The sequence below is a fragment of the Botryllus schlosseri genome, chromosome 8 (assembly GCF_051294905.1).
Source record: "Botryllus schlosseri isolate E-star chromosome 8, Bs_hap1, whole genome shotgun sequence".
Lineage (NCBI taxonomy): Eukaryota > Metazoa > Chordata > Ascidiacea > Stolidobranchia > Styelidae > Botryllus > Botryllus schlosseri.
This window is the reverse complement of record NC_137243.1, coordinates 21,459,457-21,480,429: the sequence shown is the minus strand read 5'-3', so window position 1 is coordinate 21,480,429 and position 20,973 is coordinate 21,459,457. Positions and strand designations below refer to the sequence as shown.

Below are 20,973 nucleotides of genomic sequence, written 5' to 3'. Positions count from 1 at the left end.
ACGAGACATGCTGCGGTAGACTGGCCCGACTGAATTTTCGCCCAACATCACGACGCGTGTGGTTAGAATGACGATTTTAGACACCCATTGAAATGTATTACAAGGCGACTGACAACCAATATTATTTATTTGAGTAATACACAACAAAATAAGCTTGACTTTATCACGACTGTCTCGCCGGCAGACTTGGAGAAGTAGAGGTGAGACACAGTTATTTCGAGGCCAGCCACTTCCGCGCGCGGATATATGCAGACACGAAGTGTTGGCCAACACGCGACTGGGAGGAGTGGGGTGTTAAAAAGATCGGCGGCGATAGAACCACGAATATATAGAGTTCCATATAACTCTGGATAAAACTTTATTACGGTCGCTATTAATGGCTTAAACCTTCGATATCGATATGTCCGGTCGACGAACCACTGGATACCGATATCTATAGTTGTCCGAGTCTATCTCATAGCAATAAACAGGCCTAGAAATGTAAACAAAACGGGTTCGAGAGACACAGATTTCGCAAGAGCAAGTTGACTAACAAGTAGGGCTGGGCACAATGATTCGAGTACTCGAATCTGAATCGAGTATTAATTTTAATGATTCGAGTCGAGTAGTAAAAGACAATTTTTTCGAGTACCGAAATTATACGATCCTCGCCACTGAAAGTTAATTTATCAACGTGAATTATAGTTTCGATGCTAATTTTCACTGCTGAAGCCTTGAAACTTTGATTGGCCGTATCGTAGCATACGAGAAATATAGTACAAGCTACGAACGCTACTGGAAATAACACATTTCCGAAGTAATGATCACCCCACAACATTGTCACCAAGCGGAATGAAGTCGGTATGGTCGAAATTATCTCTAATGTGATGGATAACAGGCATTATATTCTTTGTGGTCGCATAAAAGGTACATATCAGAACTTTGACATATTACAATTTGTTATGACGTCATAATGAGTGATACTCGATTACTCGACTCGACTCGAAGCATATTCCGTGATTCAGAATCGAATCACTCAGGTACTCGATTTTGGCCAGCCCTACTAACAAGCACAACCGCATTGCATCTGACCGCGACCGACGCCCTGCTGTGACGCAACCTGCGTTTAATGTTTAACCACTTGTATTTTATGTCTTGATGTAAATCGTAGAGTAATTCTGCCAGTGCTCCATATCAGCAACATCCCAGCGGCGCCGGTGGTTTACCGCATGCCCGATTAGAGCAGTTTTTAAAACCGCTGCATGAACTACGCTAGTAATTGGCAAACCCATGGCTGGGCAAACTTTATATTCGTAGGCGTCTTCACGTATACTATCTCCCACTGCTCAAGGTTGTAAACTACGGTTAGCCGTATCGCAGCAGGCATTGCCGCTGGAAATGACATACCTTTATCTGTGAAGTCGAGATCAAGCTTCAGTATAGCCATATAGTGTAATTAGAGAATGTAACATGGAATGGCGACGACCGATTTTAAGGCTTCGTTCCGCTTCGTTGCGGCTGTATTCAGAATTGTAAAGTACTGATCCGGCTCCGGTCCATATCCGCATTAGTGGACATTGGATAACCAAGGCAATACAGGCTATACAGTATACACAGTACACACGCACGGGCAGAAAACGCAAACAATTTTGAGTTACGATAAAGGGCAACTGAGATATATGATAGACATATCTCAATATAATGTATTTGCATGTCAATACTGTACCGCGCCTAGACCAGTACGCTACTTCCCTTTCACTGTCAATTCGGAACCATCAAGGAAAACGAGAACAGTCGAGTGCCTTTCCCGCCGCAATAAGGAAGTACTCAAACGATTTCAAAGTCAAGTATGCCATACACCGGCGTCGCAATACACACGGCCATAGGAAATCAGTTCAAGAACTTTCGGCGCGTCACTGCGGTTTGATGACACCGCGAAAGACGCAAAGACCATAGTTGGATAACCGCGCTCAGCCCACGTCAGATCGGAAAATAACACAGCGTGAGATACAACGCGCTGATCTTGTGACTAAAACGTATGCCATGGTGGCATGAAAGGCCTATGCCTAATTGATGAGAACATCACAGTTCAGTAACATAAGACTTTGGCTTGGCTTATGACCAATGTTTCCTCTAATCTTTGACGAGTCTGCGCACACTGACCAACTCGCTGCGCAGACCCTTGGACAACAGTGCGTAACGACTAAAAAAAAGGTCATCACTTCGTATTTTTTGTGCGCAACATAAATTTTCTGTGCGCAGATCCCGTGTCAGCACTGCGCATTTTCGCACGTGCGCAGCTTAGAGGGAACATTGCTTATGAGTATAATATACCCGTTGGCAGAGATTGTCAAAGTTAGTCAATGCTGGTACAGAGGTAGAAGTAGCAATTTCAAAGACGTGTCAAAAATAAATCAGGTGGAAATAAAAAATGAGGGTCTGAAAACCACTCAAGAAGTATTTTCGAAAATCAGATTTGGACGAGAAAAAATGTTTAAAATTTTGTTTATAATAAATTCAAAATTTTCAAGCTCCTGTGCGTTCACATCTACCAGATGGAGTAGAGCCGAATTTGGTGTGCAGCGTTTTTTAGGCAACGTAACAGTTTAATCCGCTAATCTGACAAGGGGGTATTTTTGAACAACCCTAGTGTACATCCACCGCATATTACATACGGACACGGACTGTAGCAATTTCCACACCGCAACGCGCGTTATACCCAAAATAGCAATGCGGGATATTTGCATACACTGCGCGCCGCAAAGGGATATGCCTATCGTCACGCGTATAGGAATGTAGGGGAAAGATCGTGCGAGGAGAAGCAGTTACCACATAAGGGCCACTCGTAGGCCCTTGACAGTTAGGGTTCGGAAAACACTAAACTTATATATCCATACTGTGTCATCCATGAGGATGATTAAATAACAATTAGAGACGACACTATAGACTGAACATAAAACATCATTTGCATCCCTGTAGGTGGGCAAAACCATTTCGCAGCCGCGGTAAACAAATCACGATACCTAACATTGAGATGCTATCGTGTTCGCAATGTCATCCATTCCAGAATTGCTAGCGATTGTATAGGGACAACTACAAAATTCCATAAATGACACGATTTCGACGCAAGGTTGACCAAAAAAACAGTACTTGGGAACGGGACTTTCGGAAGTCCAGTTTGAAAAATGGTATTTTTTTAGTCAACAAAATAGTATTTTCGGTACAAAAACGCAAACCACCCGTTTTTTCGACCGCCATTGCGTCTTTTGCAACTTTAAAAGTGTTCTCTTTTTTCGGATTTCAAAAAATGGTGGTCCGAAGTAACTGGACCTTTGATGAGGACAGTTGGGAAGCCGTGCTTCACACCAAATCCAGAACGTTTTCTCGATGGTTCAAACACTGAACTCAAGCACGGCCTTCTTTTGTCCGACTATCTATTTTCCGCAGAGATGGATGAAAGGCTCTTATCGCAAAATAACCAATCGCGCGAATCGCACAAAGTGATACTCAACCCTTGCATTATTGAAATTCCATAACCATATAAACCGAGACCGCAGAATTCGTACGCATGCAAATTTGAGGTCACAGAGCTATCTCTTGAAGGAGAGTTCATATCGTTATATTAACTTGGCGCGAAAAAATACTCCGATGCTAAGAAAATAATGCAGATGCAGTGCATTTCCTTACACGATAGGCCACCGGAATACAATATTTCACAATATAGGGTCGACAACCAGACTTGTTCAAATCGCCAATTTAGCTGTTATCGGTCAACTAACAACTTAATTTTTTGAGTAGTTCTAGCTGTAGTCCTAGTTGCGCATTTTGAAAAGTGAATAGTTGTAGTTCTAGTCTGGGTTGCGAATTAAAAAGAAAATAGTAGATCAACAACTAAAAAACACGTGTCGTTGTTTGGCGTGAATTGTGATACCGGCGTTCTGTTGTTTCAAGTTCTTGTAGTCATTGCTATCTCAGAGTCACCACTACTAACAATGGCATAGTCAGGGGTGTTCTTTTTTTTTGGTGGGGGGGGGGGGAAACCACTTCCATTTCAAACTTGTACCGTACCGATGTTCATGTGGAGAGTCGATCCGTTACTGATGAAATAACAAGTAATGGCTTGCTACGGCATTTAATCTAGTTGAGTTTCAGTTGGTTAGTTGCGGGTTCTCAAATTTCGTTAGTTCTAGTTCCAGTTGAGAGTTTGGAAAAGCGAGTAGTTCTAGTTCTAGTTCTTGGTATGGATTTTGAAATTGAGTAGTTATAGTTTTAGTTGTAGTTGCGAACCTTGAAAAGTGAGTTGTTTGTGCATGTCTGCCGACAACAAGTTAAATTGAATACAGAAAGTAAATATGTCGCATCACAATGACCAATTTGGTTACCTGGGCGGGGTCCATTTAACAGAGCCGCTTGATCAGATCGGAGGGATTCAAAAGGTTTTGAGACCGCTATACACTTCGAAATGTCGGCGGTAGTGTTCATTACCTATCTCAACCATTCTACGAAATGCCACCTGCGACTTATCAGCGTGCCAATAAAGTTATCAAGAGCCTGACGAACTCGTGTGTTTGATATGCCACGCCGAAGATGGGTACGCCCAATAATTATGACTAGCGTCGGGGTATGACATCCGCGTGTGCGAGGACATTTAAGTTCGACATTAGCGCTCTGTTTGCTCGGTAAGCCTTCCTCGAGAGCAATATCTACGATTTGTTGACACGTCTTTGCAGGTTATTTATCCTAATAGTGTCCACCTAGCGCCATATAATATCAATGTTTGTCAGGCTTTTCTAAACATAGCACAGTTCCGAGGTCAATCGACAGGGAAGAACATTTTAATATCAGTATGGCACATATTGCCTTTGAAATTACGGTTGTATAATGAAACAATGTGGACAACGAGTTGATATTCTACCAATGTCAGGACAATTCCGAAACCAAACTAGTCCTTGTCGGTTTAAGATTTTGAGTACCGGTATGCGTAAACGGTACCAATTTTTATCACGAAATTCATTATACTTTCGACTTTTGCTATAGTACATTGAGCTTTTAAGTTATCTGTTAGCCATATCATACGTCTCGTCATATTTGGTGACAAGATTGTTGATATTCAATGTTCTTTCCAATTCTCTACTAGTTGCTGACGATCGCCCCTTACGAGCGCCAACACGAATATACTATTCAATTCCATTGTACTGTAGCATGCGAATGCGCGTCAGCATTAACGTAAAGTTAACATAATTAGGGCGTCAGCACGACTATTAACTACAGACCGGATTAACTACAGACCGGACGGTCAGTACTTCACAGTACATGCATTACTACCAATTATGATCACAGGTCCGTGACTGGGAACTGGGACTGGGAAGTCAACATTTTGAATATTCTGCATTTCAACAGCTCCGTCTAGCGGTTAGATGGAAATAGACTCTATCGACTGTGGAGTGTGGACAGTTGGACACACAGAATTTAACACAGATTATATTGATAAAGAGACTGATTTTGACGGTCGATGAAGCGATGCATGTTAGTGCACTTATAGAATATCGAACATGGGCGAGTACTGTTTTATGTTTTATGTATTCTAAACCGCAGCGCTGGGCGGGAGAAAATCCCATATTGAGACCTTCATTAGTGTTGTTGAATGCGAGTCTTAAATCAGCGACTCCCAACCTTTCCCTTCGGCCTAAAACTATATTCCAAATTGATGCCTTGAAGTTCAGTGACGTGGGGTGAATATCATGACTGGCGAGGCACAGATGTATGAAGCGATAAGACATCAATTTATAATCCTGCGCAGTGCGCACCCGCACAATGACCACTCAAACCATTGTCAGATCTACAATAGACACGTAAAAATACTAAAAGGCTGTCATAAATTACTGTGACTATGGATCTCTGATGAGTATTATCATTATTACTAGCCTGCATGCCTGCGTCATCGATACTTTAACCAGACTACATATAAGTGTGATGGTATGAAGTTCACACTTCACAGTAGCACACGCAGTCTATTCCTGTCAGATCATTACAGCGGAAATTTTCATTTACGTTTAATCGCCCATCTAAACACGGATTTTCAGGCAACATATACCGGATCCGATTTGCCGGCTAATCCCAATCGCTTGACCGCGTCATGAGAGACTCTACGAAACTACGCAATGCGCGCCACTTTACCAGACCGAAGAAATAGAATTTTTGGGATCTCAGTGACGTCACTCTATCTAGTTGCGATATTTTTGAGACCGACTGACCTGGAGCTGAATCCGACAACTGAAAAATGTTCAGCTTTTCCAAATTAGATTAGAGTTAGACTTATAGCTACACTGTTTACTCCTAATCAGACTAGAATTATATTATAGCAAATTACAATTCGAATTATAACCACACAGCTTTTTCTCCACATTTGATTAGAATTAGAATTACTGAATTTGCGAAAACGTTGGAATTGAATCAATTTCAGTGAACTATAGTTTATTCTCGTAAGCATGAAAATGGCAAATATCTGTGCAGCAAGCTAAGCTCGTTTCGCACGGTCCTCATGCAGCATTTTCGGGAAAACCAGAAATAAGACTAGAAATAAAACTAGGTCATAGCAACATTTAAAAATTGGATAAGAATTTGAATTGACGCAAAGAAACATTTCACAAATTAGATTATAATCAGACAACTGACATTTCGCTCCAATTAGTTTAACTACAACTAACTAGCTAACTATCTAGCTCCAACTAGAATCATCTAGTCTGGTATTTCGGGTATTTCAAACCTTTCATACCGAGTCAACGCATCTTTGGTGGAATTTCAGGCCGCTTTTAGCTGACCTTTGGCCTCCTAGGCCCTAGATGATATTTGCTTCCAATATTGATTTGTTCATACTACAGTTCAAGGAAATAGTGCTTTTGAGCGCAAAATACCGTTAGTAAACACAGATTGCTACGTGACCCCGTACACGTACGGCGTGTTAGTGCCGTATTCTGATTTCATTAAGTGACAACAGCCTATTGAAGACGGCCAATCTCCGTGACAAGCTGGAAATGATCATGCCATAACACTGGCTGGCAATGCGGAAATCGTAATCGCCGCATCCGGTGGCTGTTCGCAACCTGCGACCTCCAATGTATTATTCTGGACACGAGCGTGATTGCCACGATCTAACCACATCTAGTAATAAAAACAAACTAAGTCCCTTCGGAGAAACTTTAACGAAGCAACAGCGCCACCAGGCGTGTGTAACAAACTATTTTAAGCCTCACCTACGGGATTCGACAGATCGATGAGACAAGAAATTACACCATACCGCTAAATATACAGTATCAGTCGCCAAGGTAACTGCTATACTGCTTGCAAGCTATTCTTGCAAGCTTCTATAAGCTTCCGTCGTACTGTAGTATACACGCGAACGACATAATTACAACACACAGCAAACGCACAAAAATAAAGCACAATCTCAACGGAATTCAATACTGCGCATTTGGCAAAACCACTGCAAAAATGGGTGGCACACTACATCGTGCACGCGACCCATACCCGTTTCACGCTAATCCACAGGCTGCAAAACCAGAAATAAACATAATCACCATTTTACAACACACCACATTCGGTATACATTAGGAATGCGATCAAAACCAGGCTATAGATTACGATTTCGTTTATCTACCCTACACACTTGTTATACTAAATAACATAGTCAATTCTCGCTACTAATGGCTTTTAGAAACCACAAATCACCACCATGAGATCACAGCAATGTCGTGGATAGCTACATCTGTCGACCCGAAACGAAATATCCAACACACCTCAGAACCCACTTCATTATAAATCTGATGGCGATGTCACCAATCTTTCAAAAAGCTTTAGTCCATACTTCACCAAATACAGGCCTACTAATACTACCAACGCATCACTGTAAATGGCAAAAAATGGCAGAATCGTTCAGGACGCAAAAGTTGGTAACAGATACACTCCGAGCGAAAAGATGTGTATTCGCACCATAATTTATATCGCGGTCAAAAATGAAACGTGACTACGTGCATAGCTTCCTACGTACAAGCATAATTTGGATTAAAATGTTGTGTTTGATTTATACCATTGTGTAGGTCTGAGGTAGGTTATGCTTTCGTGTGTAACACGGCCCACGGGTATATATTTACACCAGAATATCACGGGTGGTACACGGGTGTCAGCACCCACTTTTTCCGCTAAGAATGTAATGCGGTGATAGCCGTATATCCCGTATACGTCGCTCCGGTATTACAAGCGTTTAAAACGTGCGACAGGACTAAAGTAACTCACGTTTGCAAGCAGCGAAGTCACGTACGACGACCGCAAATGCGGCACGTCTCGCAATTCCGGCCGGAGCCTGAGCATCGCTTGATAGCCGACCGAGACGAGTAAGTGCGTGACGCTCCCCTCTTCGTAACTGCCCGGCGGGTCGACGCCGCCGACGCAGGATGCCGTGATGTCGAGGGTCTTGGCGCCGCCTGCTTCCAGGATCCTGAATTGCAAGTATCGCGAGAGCATAAGTTCGTTGAAGGAAAATCAGACATGATGTCGTTGGTGATCTTATAGGATGTTTAGAAAATTTATTTTGTTCTGCGTCGTATATTTGACAACGAAACAATTGCATGGAGTTGACAGTAAAAGTTTTTTATTAATATAATTATTATATAAAAAAGGGTTACTTTTAGAAAAGCCCTAATGGCAATGCGTTCATTTCTTCGTTAACCCGGTATTTGTGAGGTTTCATCTCGAATTAAAACCGATTACGGTAGGTCGAGGCAGCTCGATATGCATGCCCAATTCGCATGGTTGCGTACATTTCGAAGTCCTTTATTATTGTTAGCATTGTCATAAAAATCAGATTTTGCAAAACCTCTTAATACCAACTGGAACCTTTCAAGGGGCATTAATGACGGTACGCTTAATCATCAAAAAGCGACTTGCCCGCGAATATAGAGGATCTTCTGATGAATTAGGTCTCTCACCAGGCAGACTCGGACAACAAATATGATTCTGGTTGTATAATTAGACTCACTTAGAACGAAATGGCAGTAATGTAATTTGTGAAATGTTTATTTGCGCCAATTCTAATTGTAATCTAATTTGTGAAAAGTTCCTATATTCTCATTTTAATTCTAATCTAATATATGGTATTCCCGAAAATGCTACAGCGATGCATAGTCAGTGCAAAACGAGCCTAGCTTGCTGCGCAGACATTTGATACTCTTATGTTATGACAATGAAATCTTATTTGACATGGAATTAACTTCATTCAGTGTTCAGGTCCTGGTGAATTCAGTAATGCTAATTTGAAATTTAATTTGGAAAGAAACTGTGTAGCAATAGTTATAATTCTAATCTAATTTGGAAAAACTGTGTAGCTGTAGTAGTAATTCCAATCTAGTTTCGAAAACCTGCGTGACTGTAGTTGTAATTCTAATCTAGTTTGAAAAAATATGTGTTACTATCGTTGTAATTCTAATCTGATTTGGAAAAATGTGTAGTTCTAATTTTAATTCTAGGCTAATTTGGTAAAAGGGTGTAGCTATAATTCTAATTCAAGTTCAAGTTTTCTAGTTGTCCTAGTCTGATATCTGGTTAGAGTCAGGGGTAAGGCGACAATGGTTTGTGCTATGGCTAGTCATGCAGTCATTCTTTCCGACTTTCTCGCGACTCGCGAATACATCGCTATTGATTCGGCTCCTAAACTCATTAGCTTGACCCGCGCGTTGCGCTGTTAACAGTAAGTTTTCGATTACCGGAGATTGCCGGTATCTGCATGTCAGTTGCGGCTCCGAGATGTGAGTACTACGGTACTGGAAAATAGCACGAAATCTAATTGCAACCAACTAAAATTAAAATGATTTCGAGCTTGGAAATGTATGAATCGGTTCGATCGGATTCTTGTAGTGGATACGCTAATTTAACTTAAATCGATCATGATTCAGTTTCTACCATACCGAGCCTTTAAAAGCCTTTAAAAGCTTATATTAGAATACATACAGCGGCAGCCCTTACAATTCGCAGAAGAATCCAGCTGTTACATGTTCCCACACGTGCCATCTTGTACAAAGACCGCATATTCCTCGACATGTAAATCGCCATTCACAGATCACGAGAGATTAGACAACTGCCCATTACGCCCGCGCATCAATACGGTAACCATCAGCACCATTCACGAAAGCTTACATTTGGCAGGTTGCCAAAATACATGTAAACACCGCTGGTCAAATCTAGCAAACAACCCGCTGCTAACAACTAGTTGCCGGCAAAGTTAAACTACTCAAAATTTTGAGCTTTTCCAAATTAGGTTATAATAGGAATTATAGCTACACAATTTCTTCCAAATTAGATTAGAATTACTGAACCCGTAGCGTTCCAAGGAACACCGGATAAGAACCACTGCTCTATAAGTTGAAAGTAATATAAACTCAATTTTTAAGCATTCCGCTTGATCAGCAACGCTTTGACCACCTTATTTCGTGGTACACTTTTGCGGGACTGTTACCTTGAGAACGCCGACGCATAGGAGGGCTCCATTACGAGACCAACATTCCAGCCAATAAAAGGTCGCCTGTTCCCGTCTCCGGCAATCAAATTTCTCCAGCGTTGAGGCGCCTGTAAACGAATGAAATAACGCTGAGGAAGAGAATGTTTGTATTTTGTCCTTGGTGTTTTGCGGCATATACGCCTACTTATACAGCGTATAGCAACATATTAAACACATACACACAATATTCATAAAGAAATGTTTTTCGCCTAATGAACCATGCGCATGAGAGACAAATACTCTTCTTTTTAACCACATTTACTTTTGCTTTTATAGTATTTGAGAAAAAGTACGTACCGATTAGAAGAAGGTGTAGTTGCCGATTGGAATTGTTCGATTTGCGAGAGTTGAAACGACCGAACTATACTAATCCTCTAACGCTGCAATCCACTGGTTCCCAACCTTTTTCGACTCATCGCCCCCTTATCAAGCTCGACACAAATTTTCGCCCCCAAATATTTACGGATCCGAAAAAGACGACACTTGAACTGGAAATTTATTCACCTAACTCTGATCGCCGGTGACTAAAAATATGTCATTCTTCGAATATAGGTGCTCGAAAAACCAGTATCCGCGTTTACTTTCCGTTGAGTTGACCATTTGTCACGTCATATGCCAGGGTTGTAATGACTCAAGTCACGATTTTCTGATGATTCGACTCGACTTGACTCGAGTCACTTTCTCAAAATACGGAAATGACTCGACTCGACTCGAGTCAATATGTATATTGACTCGACTTGGACTCGAGTCATTGCGCATGACTCGAACCAAGTCACATGACTCGAGATTCAGACGGTCAGGACCGATATTTCATTGTAATTTCGAAGAACAGTAAAGTAACCACCCTATTAGGATTTCGTATATTGGTACTGGTACTTGAAAATGCGATCAGAAACTGTTAAACGTGAGGAAAATTATTATTTTATAAATTCGAAACATTCGATATCACCAAACAGAGTTATAGAAGTGGCTTTAACAAGACTTCAACTGGAAACTGAGCAGTCAACACAATGACTTGGACTCGGACCCGGGTCATAATACCATGACTCGGACTCGAACCTCTGCTCGATGACTTGCACTCGGACTTGACTCGGTGGTGAATTGAAAATGACTCGACTAGATTCGAGTCAAAACTATAAAAGTGAGATTGACTTGTGACTCGGGACTTTATGACTTGGTTACAACCTGTCATATGCAGAACAAGCCGCCTTAACGTGCATTTTTGGCATTGGTAATTATATATATCTGGCTGACATTTTCGCACCGTTGTTTCCCAAAATCGCCCAGGCTCGGATCTTGGGAACCACTGCTGTAAACCATTACTACTAAGGCTTCGCACAATGATTCAAGTGCTCAAATCCTAATTTAGGATGGTGATCATTCGAGTCGACTACTTAGGGGTGGCCGGTGGGCACAATGATTTGAGTCGAAGGTTACCAGTGAATTCGACACTTGATGAATGCGGCACTTGGTGGCCCTTAATCCTTAATCTAACTATCCTTACCATAACCTCTAACTTAAAAAACCTAACCCACCCTAATCCCGAACAATAACCCAACCCTAAACCTTAACATACATTTAATACATACATACCAAATGCCTAATTCAACATGTCTAATTCACCAACTGCCGTACACCACAATTTACGTTCACATTCCGTTAAACATTCATTCCCGTATATATTAAGGCAATGTTCATTGTTCATGCATCGATCTCATGATAATATTTATTACATTCCCAATGCTGAACTCTACAAGTGCTGAATCCAACAGTAGCGAAGTGAGATTTTTCGTGTACTAAAATTATACGCTCCAGCCCACAAAGTCTTATAATATACTATCAATGAGAATTATTACACTTTCGATTCTTTTTCCCAACGTGAAAGCATTGAATCCTGAATAGGTCGAATCACAGCGTCCAAAGCAGGTACTACGAAGCTATACACATTAGTTGAAATGACAATGTGATATTGTGATCAACTCACAAAGTTGTGACAAAGTGAAATGAAATAGGTGAAGCCGAAAAGATGTGGTGTAGAGCTGGCATAAAATGTTTATATGCCTATTTGAAATTCCCATATTAACCCTACTGATGATGTCCTCATTCAGTGACACTCGGATCAGATTCGGGTCATTCATGTACTAGGGGATTATGCCTAGCGAAGTTCCCTCAATGTGGATATATCTACCCCTTCATACGATCGTTCTGACTACACGACTGACGACACCTCCGCCATCAAGGGTATGTATACTCAGTACTCACACTGTATAGGCCAATTGCCAGGTCATTTTCCTCCGCCCTCGGGGCATCAGACGCGGACCACTGGTAGTCTGCTTCTGGCAGCCATTTCTTCGCCTTTGCGCAGTCACAGAGATACTGAGCTTTCAGAATCCATTTTCCTGGCAAGTAATAATACTGGAATCTTCTTACAACTGTTGGGAATGTAATTCGGGCAAGTACATGTGTATTGGGTGAATAATTCATACATCAACTTCAATCCGGTTCTAGGATTTACGAATCGCTTGTTATCTCATGGAATCACCAACTTAGGAACTGTGGTGAACTAGTGATTATTAGGGCAAGTTTTTTCAACTTTTTTTACAGCTTCCGGCAGCTTCCTAAATACTCGGAAGATATGTAGAATGCTGTTTTAAGCTGTTTGGAGGAATCTTATAGTGCAACTTTTGTCCATTTTTTCATGCAACTTTTTGCAACATCTTGCAACTTTTTCGATTTTCCTTGAAAATATTTCAATTTTGGTGATATACACGGTCAAATCCGACTGAAATACCGTAAGTCGGCACTGAAGCTCTTACGGATATTTCGGGAGCTAAGCCGGAAAGTTGACCTTTTTTTAGTCAATCAATAGAGAATGCGGATGGAAAACTGTATTTCGGGAGTGGAATTGGGAAGTTGACGTGTTTTTTTCCGTCAACCGAGCAAAATGTGGTGTTTTGCTACAGCTTTTGTCAAAAATAAATGCAACTTTCCACGGATTTAACTGCAACAAAAACTTGCCCTAGTGATTATGGTTTCTTCGTATATCATGATTATATGTGTTGGTTACGCACATGTTAATTACAATGAGAGAGAGAGAGAGAGAGAGAGAGATTTCTTCGTCAACCGGATTAAACAGAATGAGTATGCAAAAAAAATAATACTCAAAACAAAAAACAAACACATATACATTAATAATAGCGTGTAACTGGCTTTATAACGGTATAGACGGGTGCCGGCGATATGATCCTTACGATCTTCATGTCAAGCCGGAACAATGGATGTTTTTGCGGATTGCGATGAGTTGTGGTCTTCGTTTATTTCAAGGGGCCCGAAGCATCAAATCAAGGGGTACGAGATGCCTTGATCTTGCATCCCTGAATTGTGACTTAATTGACTTAATTCGTTACGCAAAAAGTGCGTCCGCAATGGTGTGCCTAACGGGTAGAGATAAAATGCCACGCGGCACAAGTTTTGTTGAAACTCATACGGGGCCCAATACCTGAATAGATCAGATCACCACGAGATTGCGATGCAATAAATATATATTATGGCGCGCACTGAATGAAAAGTAATCGAAGACAGCTTTAAAAAGGACAGCGACAAAATGAGGGCGAGTGACGGATTGGCGAGGTCGATATATCAGATCGTGGTCCGGTAATCTAGAGCCCGCTTGTATTTTGACTTGAATATGGACGTGCTCGGCGACCGCGGAGTCTCTGTTTAGACTGAAATCAAAAGCTGTAAACGAGAGGGGTTGCCTGGAGATTTTTTAGGCCTTCGTTATTTACTTTTACTTAGGCATGCTTTGAAATAGCCACTTCCACTGGAACTTGATTGTCAATTAGAAGGCCAGTTCTCTACTACAGTTCCTTTATTTGAGCTGGTGACTACCCAGTGACTTGACCGCCTTCTCTAAGCCCTATTAGTTGGTCATACAAGGCAGACTTGGGTTGGCTTAAATTCTAAATTAGATTATAATTTGAAATATAGGTTATAGCTATACATTTTTGCCAAATTAGACACGAATTAGAATTGTAGCATTTTTTACAAATTAGATTAGAATTACAATTACAGCTAGGAAGTTTTCCTCAAATTAGCTCAGAATTAGAGTGTAGAAAAGTTTCTCAAATTATATTAGAATTAGTTTACCGGCATTTTGCTTTAATTCGTGCAATTAAACAACTGGAATTATCAAATTGTCCAAGTCTGGTTCTGTGAGCGACCAGCATATTTTATTCAGAAAATATGTCTGTCCTGATATGAGTGTCGATTGGGTTTGTCTGCAATTTTATAGTTGGCTTCTCGTAAAACTAAGACGTCGGTAAATTGAGTCGTGATTACTCTTTTGCGGCCCGCGTATTGATCGTAAACGATTAGGAATTGCATCTCACAGTTTATGCGTTACAGCGGCTTTGCCAACGTCGTAAATACCAATGAGGATTACGGCGCAACGGATGCATGTTATACCGCATATCGATACACGTGCAAGGCAATTCCAGCTCCGTCTTCGATTACAGAGAATATCGCAACAAACAATACTAACAAATTCCGCTGGAAGCTGTTCGACCGACTTTCATCAGTAAATGAGCAACATAAACACCCAGATTATTCGAAACTTCATATCGGTGACGTCATATTTTGATTGTTGATATGCAATGTTCTTTCCAAATCTCTACTAGTTGCTGACGATTACTGTTGAGTAGTGTCAGCTGAAAATATCCGGGTTCATTTCAATTGAAATTGAAAAAAAAAATATTTGAAAAATAAATTGAAAGTACCTCCAAGAAACTATTCAAATATCTCCATTTCTACTTAGCCTGTACTTGAAATTCATATGACATGTATTTGAAATTGCAATTTCTACTGCAATTGTGTAGACTTTTATGGTGTTACTTCTACTTCTAGTTGTGTAGCAAGGCTGACTAGTATGTCCATTGACAACATCTTCTAATCATGCCCAATGTTTCTTACAATTTGCATGATGTCAAAACACAAAAAGTTCTTGATATAATGAAAAAAGAAGGAGTCAAATCGGCTAGGAATAGTCAATCAATCAATCACCTACTTCATCGTAGGCTTACAGTTACAGATACCAGGCTTCGGCAGGCTACATCAAAAGCTTCCTAGTATCTCAAAGATTGAGACATGATTTATTGTGTGTACATTAGGGCTGCTCAAAATTACCTTTGTTTTTTCAAATTTTACTGGCACCTTGATAAACTTGTTAGGCTGCTTTAAAAACGCTGCACGCCAATTTTAGCTCAATTCCAACCGATAGACGCATTGCTATAAGAAAAACGATTCGGAATTATCTACTTAAAATAAATATATATATTTTCAAATTTTACTGGCTACTTGATATAATGCAGTGTCGGGTAACATACGGCCCGCGGACAGGGGCCCTAAAAGTGAAATTCTAATCTGAAAGTATTGAGAAATTTTATGAGTCACAGAATGAATCCAAGTTTACCAACCTGAGAAAGATGGTCATTGGTCATGAAACTACTTGTTTTGTTCGGGCCTTCACACATTTTCGACCATGACCATTAACAAGACAAGGCTGCGTTCCAACATAACTGATGTTCACGTGCAGTCGTTACTAAGGGTTTCTACACACGACATGCAGCCAGAGTTTGTTAGCAACTCGTGAACAACTTTGACCGACCACAAATGTCTGATTGAATTCAACAGTTATTGCGGATAAATTCATTAAATACTATTTTTAGTCTCTCTGCATCAAACTTAGTTTACAATAAATACGATATATTCCTTGTATAGGCGGAGAAATACGTGATTATTGTATATATATTCTGTAATCCGGCCCGCCAAGTATTTCATTTTCTCATATACAGCCCACTGACCAGAGAAGTTGCCCGCCCCTGATATAATGGTTAGGTTGTCGGAAAATAACAATGCAAAACAAATTTGGCACAATCCCAGCCAGTAGAGGCCTATTGATGTTCAAAATTTGAGATTTTAATTCATAGTATAAACGGTGGGTAGATCTATAATAAACATCGATAGAGACGAGAATTTGTCTCCGTAAATACTATTTTTTTCAAATCCAAAATTTTGTACTCCAATAACCTCGCTTTTACTGGTTGGAATTGAGCCAAGTATGTTGAGCATCGTTTTCTCAGACAACCTAAAAATTTCATGGGATAGCCAGTGTAATTTAAATAAGTAAAACCAAACCCTTTTTCTTATATAGCAATGCTTCGATAGGTTAGAATTGAGCCAAAATTGGTAAGCAGCGTTATTTTAGCGAACCTAACAATATTATCAAGTAGCCAGTAAAATTCTAACATGGTGGTTGCTGAATGTGAACTTGCGGGTAACATTATCCAAGCTGACTAAATCTTGTTGACATAGGCCTAGAGGTTGTCTTGACACATACGGGGTAGTAAGGTGACTGATATTGCCTTGAAATAAGGTATTTCATATTCAATCCTATTGTGTTCTTAGTGATTCCATCGATGTTTGGTACGATGCTTGGTAGGCATCAATGTATTCAGTAACAAATGTCTAAAACAAACACATATCCATGACATTGAACTGTTTAAATAACATAGGTATCAGTAATTGATTTTATAGGCTCCAGTGCTAATGAAATCCCAACATTTATGGTCTGGGACACAACCTATGACATTAATCAGTCTAGTGCGTTACCAATAGTAGCAATAAGCGGTTGTCAAAACAGTACACTATTATTATTATTCATATCCGTGCTTAAAGCCAAGAAATACAAAACATTACAGACACTGGGTGCGTCAGTGGTATTCCATTCTCAAGTGCTTGCTCTGTGTACAAATACAAGAAGCCTACCTGAAGCACACGCGGCAAGATACTTTTCTCTCCTGCTGGGTTTAGTGCAAATAACATGAGTGCAAGACATCACAAACGCCTGAAATGATGGAAACAATGTCAGATCCATAGTACAGCTGTGTGATCTTGTAGACTGGCAACTCATAATGGAAATGATCCATAAAATAAACATATGCCAAACCCGGCCTACATAGATACTTACAATTCCAGTTATATTTACTGTGATAAAGTCAGATTGAAATGGACAATATTAGAGATCTGAGTATGGAAATAACAGCAGCCTATACAATATGCCTGCTTGTCCTATATCCAATTATCCTTGTCTAACTGTTATGCAAATAATTCTATATGTATATTTCCCAAGGAATTGCAAATATTTTGGTCTTTAGTATTGCCTGGCATGATTTCACAAAACACCAAAACAAAAGTCGATTGAAGAAAGTCGAAGAAATGAGTTTGGCATGACAATAATTTACTGCGTCTGCAGTAGTTGAGATCATACAAGCATATCAATTTGACTTCAGATAATTGAAATGAGCCAGAAAAGTATTATACCAAGTATGATAGATCCAAGTCAAAGTTCGCATGCTATCGTCATAAATTGTACCCACTTGAATCTCAAGAGCGTAGCGGCGAGACACACTGTCATAAGAGGGATATATAGCGAACTGTAGTGCAGTTACATCTTATGTTGAGCTATGAATATTCATATTTTGAAGAGTCTTTGATACCCAGGTAAAAAACATGAAGCGTGAATGTGATTCCCCGGTGAACTTATGAAGCCAGCAATGACTCGGTTGCTCTCATAGCCACCAAGAGCACTTGACCTACCCTGTGGGTGTGTGGCCATCGGTAGCCCGATCACATATTATATAGGCCCTATAACTAGGGCTGCACACAATGATTGGAGTACTCGATCTGAATCCAGAATCAATTCCTATTTAGTAAGAGTAGTAAGAGTACTGAAGTTGTAGCCTACATGTTAATTTGTCAACAAAAATTATAGATTCAACAGTATTTTCAACTGTGGTCTTGAAACCTTGATTGGTCGTAGCACAGCATACCAAACATAAAGCTACAAATTCCCTTCACGTGGTGTAAGCCTACAATTATCATTATATTATTTTTGGAAGGATAAATTTGCAAACCGGTATTTGAACTTGCTACATCCTTCATACCGTTATGTCATACTGTCCTAATGAATGATAGGCCAATCAATTGTAAACTCGACTCAGCTCGAAGCCTAATACATGATTCAGGATCGAATCATTTAAGTAGGCCTACTCATTTCTGCCCAGTCCTGATTACAACCAGTGTTGGTCACATCACGGAATGGCTCAAAAAGTGTCAAAAAGCTTTCACGTATCGTTTGCATGCTTCACGTCGTATATTCACCACAAAAGAACACAAGTATACCTTAATCTGCATTCCACTTCCAAAAAGTAGCCTACTGGTTGTACAAATGGATGAACACTCCATCTAACAGTGTGTTCTGCTTTTCATGCGTAGGCTAATGCAACTACTGGAATTCTACATTTTTTCATGTACGGCAATGATTTGTCAGTTTTAAAGTTCAGACGAAACAACTTCGTAAGGACAGACAGCCAAAACTAGAAATGGAGGTGGGCCTACAATTCTAATATTGTGTGTGAAAATACCTAATTCACACACACGGCAGCAACATTTTGTCAAAATGAAGTTCTTGAACATCAAAAAATGTCAAAATGTTCATTTTTTAGGACAAAATCTTCCGTTTTGTAGGTAAAAAAAAATCGTCTTACCAATAACCAGTGTTTTGATCAAGTCACTGCCTTAGAGTCACAAGTCATCTACAGTCATTGCATATTCTGACTCGTGTCAAGTCAAGCCCATTTATTTTTGAAGGTGACTCGAGTCAAGTCATGAGTCAAGTCGCAGTTCAAGTCAAATTGTCTTTTCGAAGTGCGAGGTATGGTCAAGTCATTGCATTTGCCATTTAGCTTAAATCGAGGACCGAACACAGAATTAGATATATAGGCCTATAACTGCAAAAAGGCGTGTATAGCTCACGCATGCGTAGAATGGCTAAGCTACGTAAGTAACCCCCGTCTATATAATTATTAGCCAAAATAAAGATTAGAATAGGAAACCTCATAATATAGCTGAAAAGAATTGATATGATGCACTACCCAATTACATACCCATGTGATACAATTTAGGCCTGCGCCAATCGTTGGCGAGAAATATAACCTATATTCGAATTCAAATAATATCTTAAAGAGGTTTGGTTATGGTAAACATCAGGCACCAATGGCCACTGACCCCTGACCATTCTATGGAACAGAGATTGATACTTTGCATTAACCTATATTGCTTTCCTACTAGTTAACAACGTACGCTGTAAGCTTCAATTATTCATTTACGATCAATTTACTTGTGATAGAACAATAGAGACTTAGCAAAACGCAGGATCATTGAATGAATGAAACTGGTCGTTCTCACAGGTTACATCATCGTATCGAGAACAATCGGAACATATGATAGATACAGCGATTTTCATCAACACCGATCACTTGAAGATGACTCGTAAATTTTGCTTCGAGTCACGAGTCAATCCGCATTTGTGAAACGCCGAGTCAAGTCAAGTCATACGAAAAAGGTGACTCGACTCAAGTCATGACTCGAGTAATCCCAACACTGCCTAATTATACAGGTATAGGCGTAATATTCATCTATGTGATACAGGGGGTATCTCTTGTGACAATTTCACCCGTAAGAGTCATGTAGACTTATCAGAGAACTACTCTCAACATTTCGAATCCCAGAGTCTCAAAGTCATTTTGATCAATTTTGGGAAAAATTAATCCGATTCTACTGGATGCATAGCCAGTTTAGACCTAGCCTGGATAGCACTACCATTTTCCGTCGATCAAATTCCATAACCTAAGTTACATTTCAGTGAGATCTACTGCGACGTCCTCTACAAATAATATTTACGATGACTTGAAATCAGTCTTTGTATAATTGTCCATTCGGGCTGTTCGAAAAAAAACTTTTCCTTCAAATTTCACTGGCTATGTGATAAAATTGTTAGGTTGGTCAAAACAACGCTGCACACCAACTTTGGCTCAATTCCAACCAGTAGAAGCGAAATTCTTGCATTAGAAAGTTTTGAATTTATCATTAAAAAATAAAATTTCAAGATTTTTCCGTCAACCCCATTGAATTGTTAGGCTGTCAGTAGGGATGATGCACACCAAATTTGGCTCAATTCTAACCACTATAAGCGAAGTTATTGTAGTAGAAAAATTCCCAATTCCATGATTTTATAATAAGTAATTAAAGAGTTAGTCACAGTAAATATATACTATTTTATTCAAATCCAAATTTTTCTCCTGCAATAACTTCACATCTAGTGGTTGGAATTGAGCCAAATTTGGTGTGCATCATCTCTACTGACAGCCTAACAATTTTATGGGGTTGACAGAGAAATTTTGAATTTATTTATTTTTTAATGATAAATTCAAAACTTTCTACAGCAAGAATCTCGCTTCTACTGGTTGGAATTGAGCCAAAGTTGGTGTGCAGCGCTGTTTTAACCAGCCTAACAATTTTATCACATAGCCAGTGAAATCTGCAGA

The 20,973-nt window shown here is 40.0% G+C and overlaps 2 protein-coding genes and 1 long non-coding RNA gene across 3 annotated transcripts in view; 1 reads left to right on the top strand and 2 right to left on the bottom strand.

Moving 5' to 3' along the window:
• The window catches only part of LOC145445031 (tripartite motif-containing 13-like), a 412,502-nt gene that overhangs the window by 260,057 nt on the left and 131,472 nt on the right, over window positions 1–20,973 (bottom strand). The gene's annotated exons all lie outside the window — the stretch shown is intronic.
• Window positions 1–20,973, bottom strand: part of LOC145445008 (uncharacterized) — a 118,362-nt gene that overhangs the window by 95,975 nt on the left and 1,414 nt on the right. Inside the window, exons 2-5 of the mRNA XM_080323095.1 lie at window positions 17,354–17,432; window positions 12,791–12,927; window positions 10,487–10,596; window positions 8,272–8,473 (exon numbers count right to left, since the gene is read on the bottom strand). Of these exons, the coding sequence (XP_080179221.1) occupies window positions 8,272–8,473; window positions 10,487–10,596; window positions 12,791–12,927; window positions 17,354–17,432 (528 nt within the window). The remainder of the gene's footprint in view (window positions 1–8,271; window positions 8,474–10,486; window positions 10,597–12,790; window positions 12,928–17,353; window positions 17,433–20,973) is intronic.
• LOC145445034 (uncharacterized) lies at window positions 101–1,413 on the top strand. The gene is made up of 2 exons (XR_013916862.1): window positions 101–523; window positions 1,038–1,413. It is a non-coding gene; the product is annotated as an uncharacterized LOC145445034 (long non-coding RNA).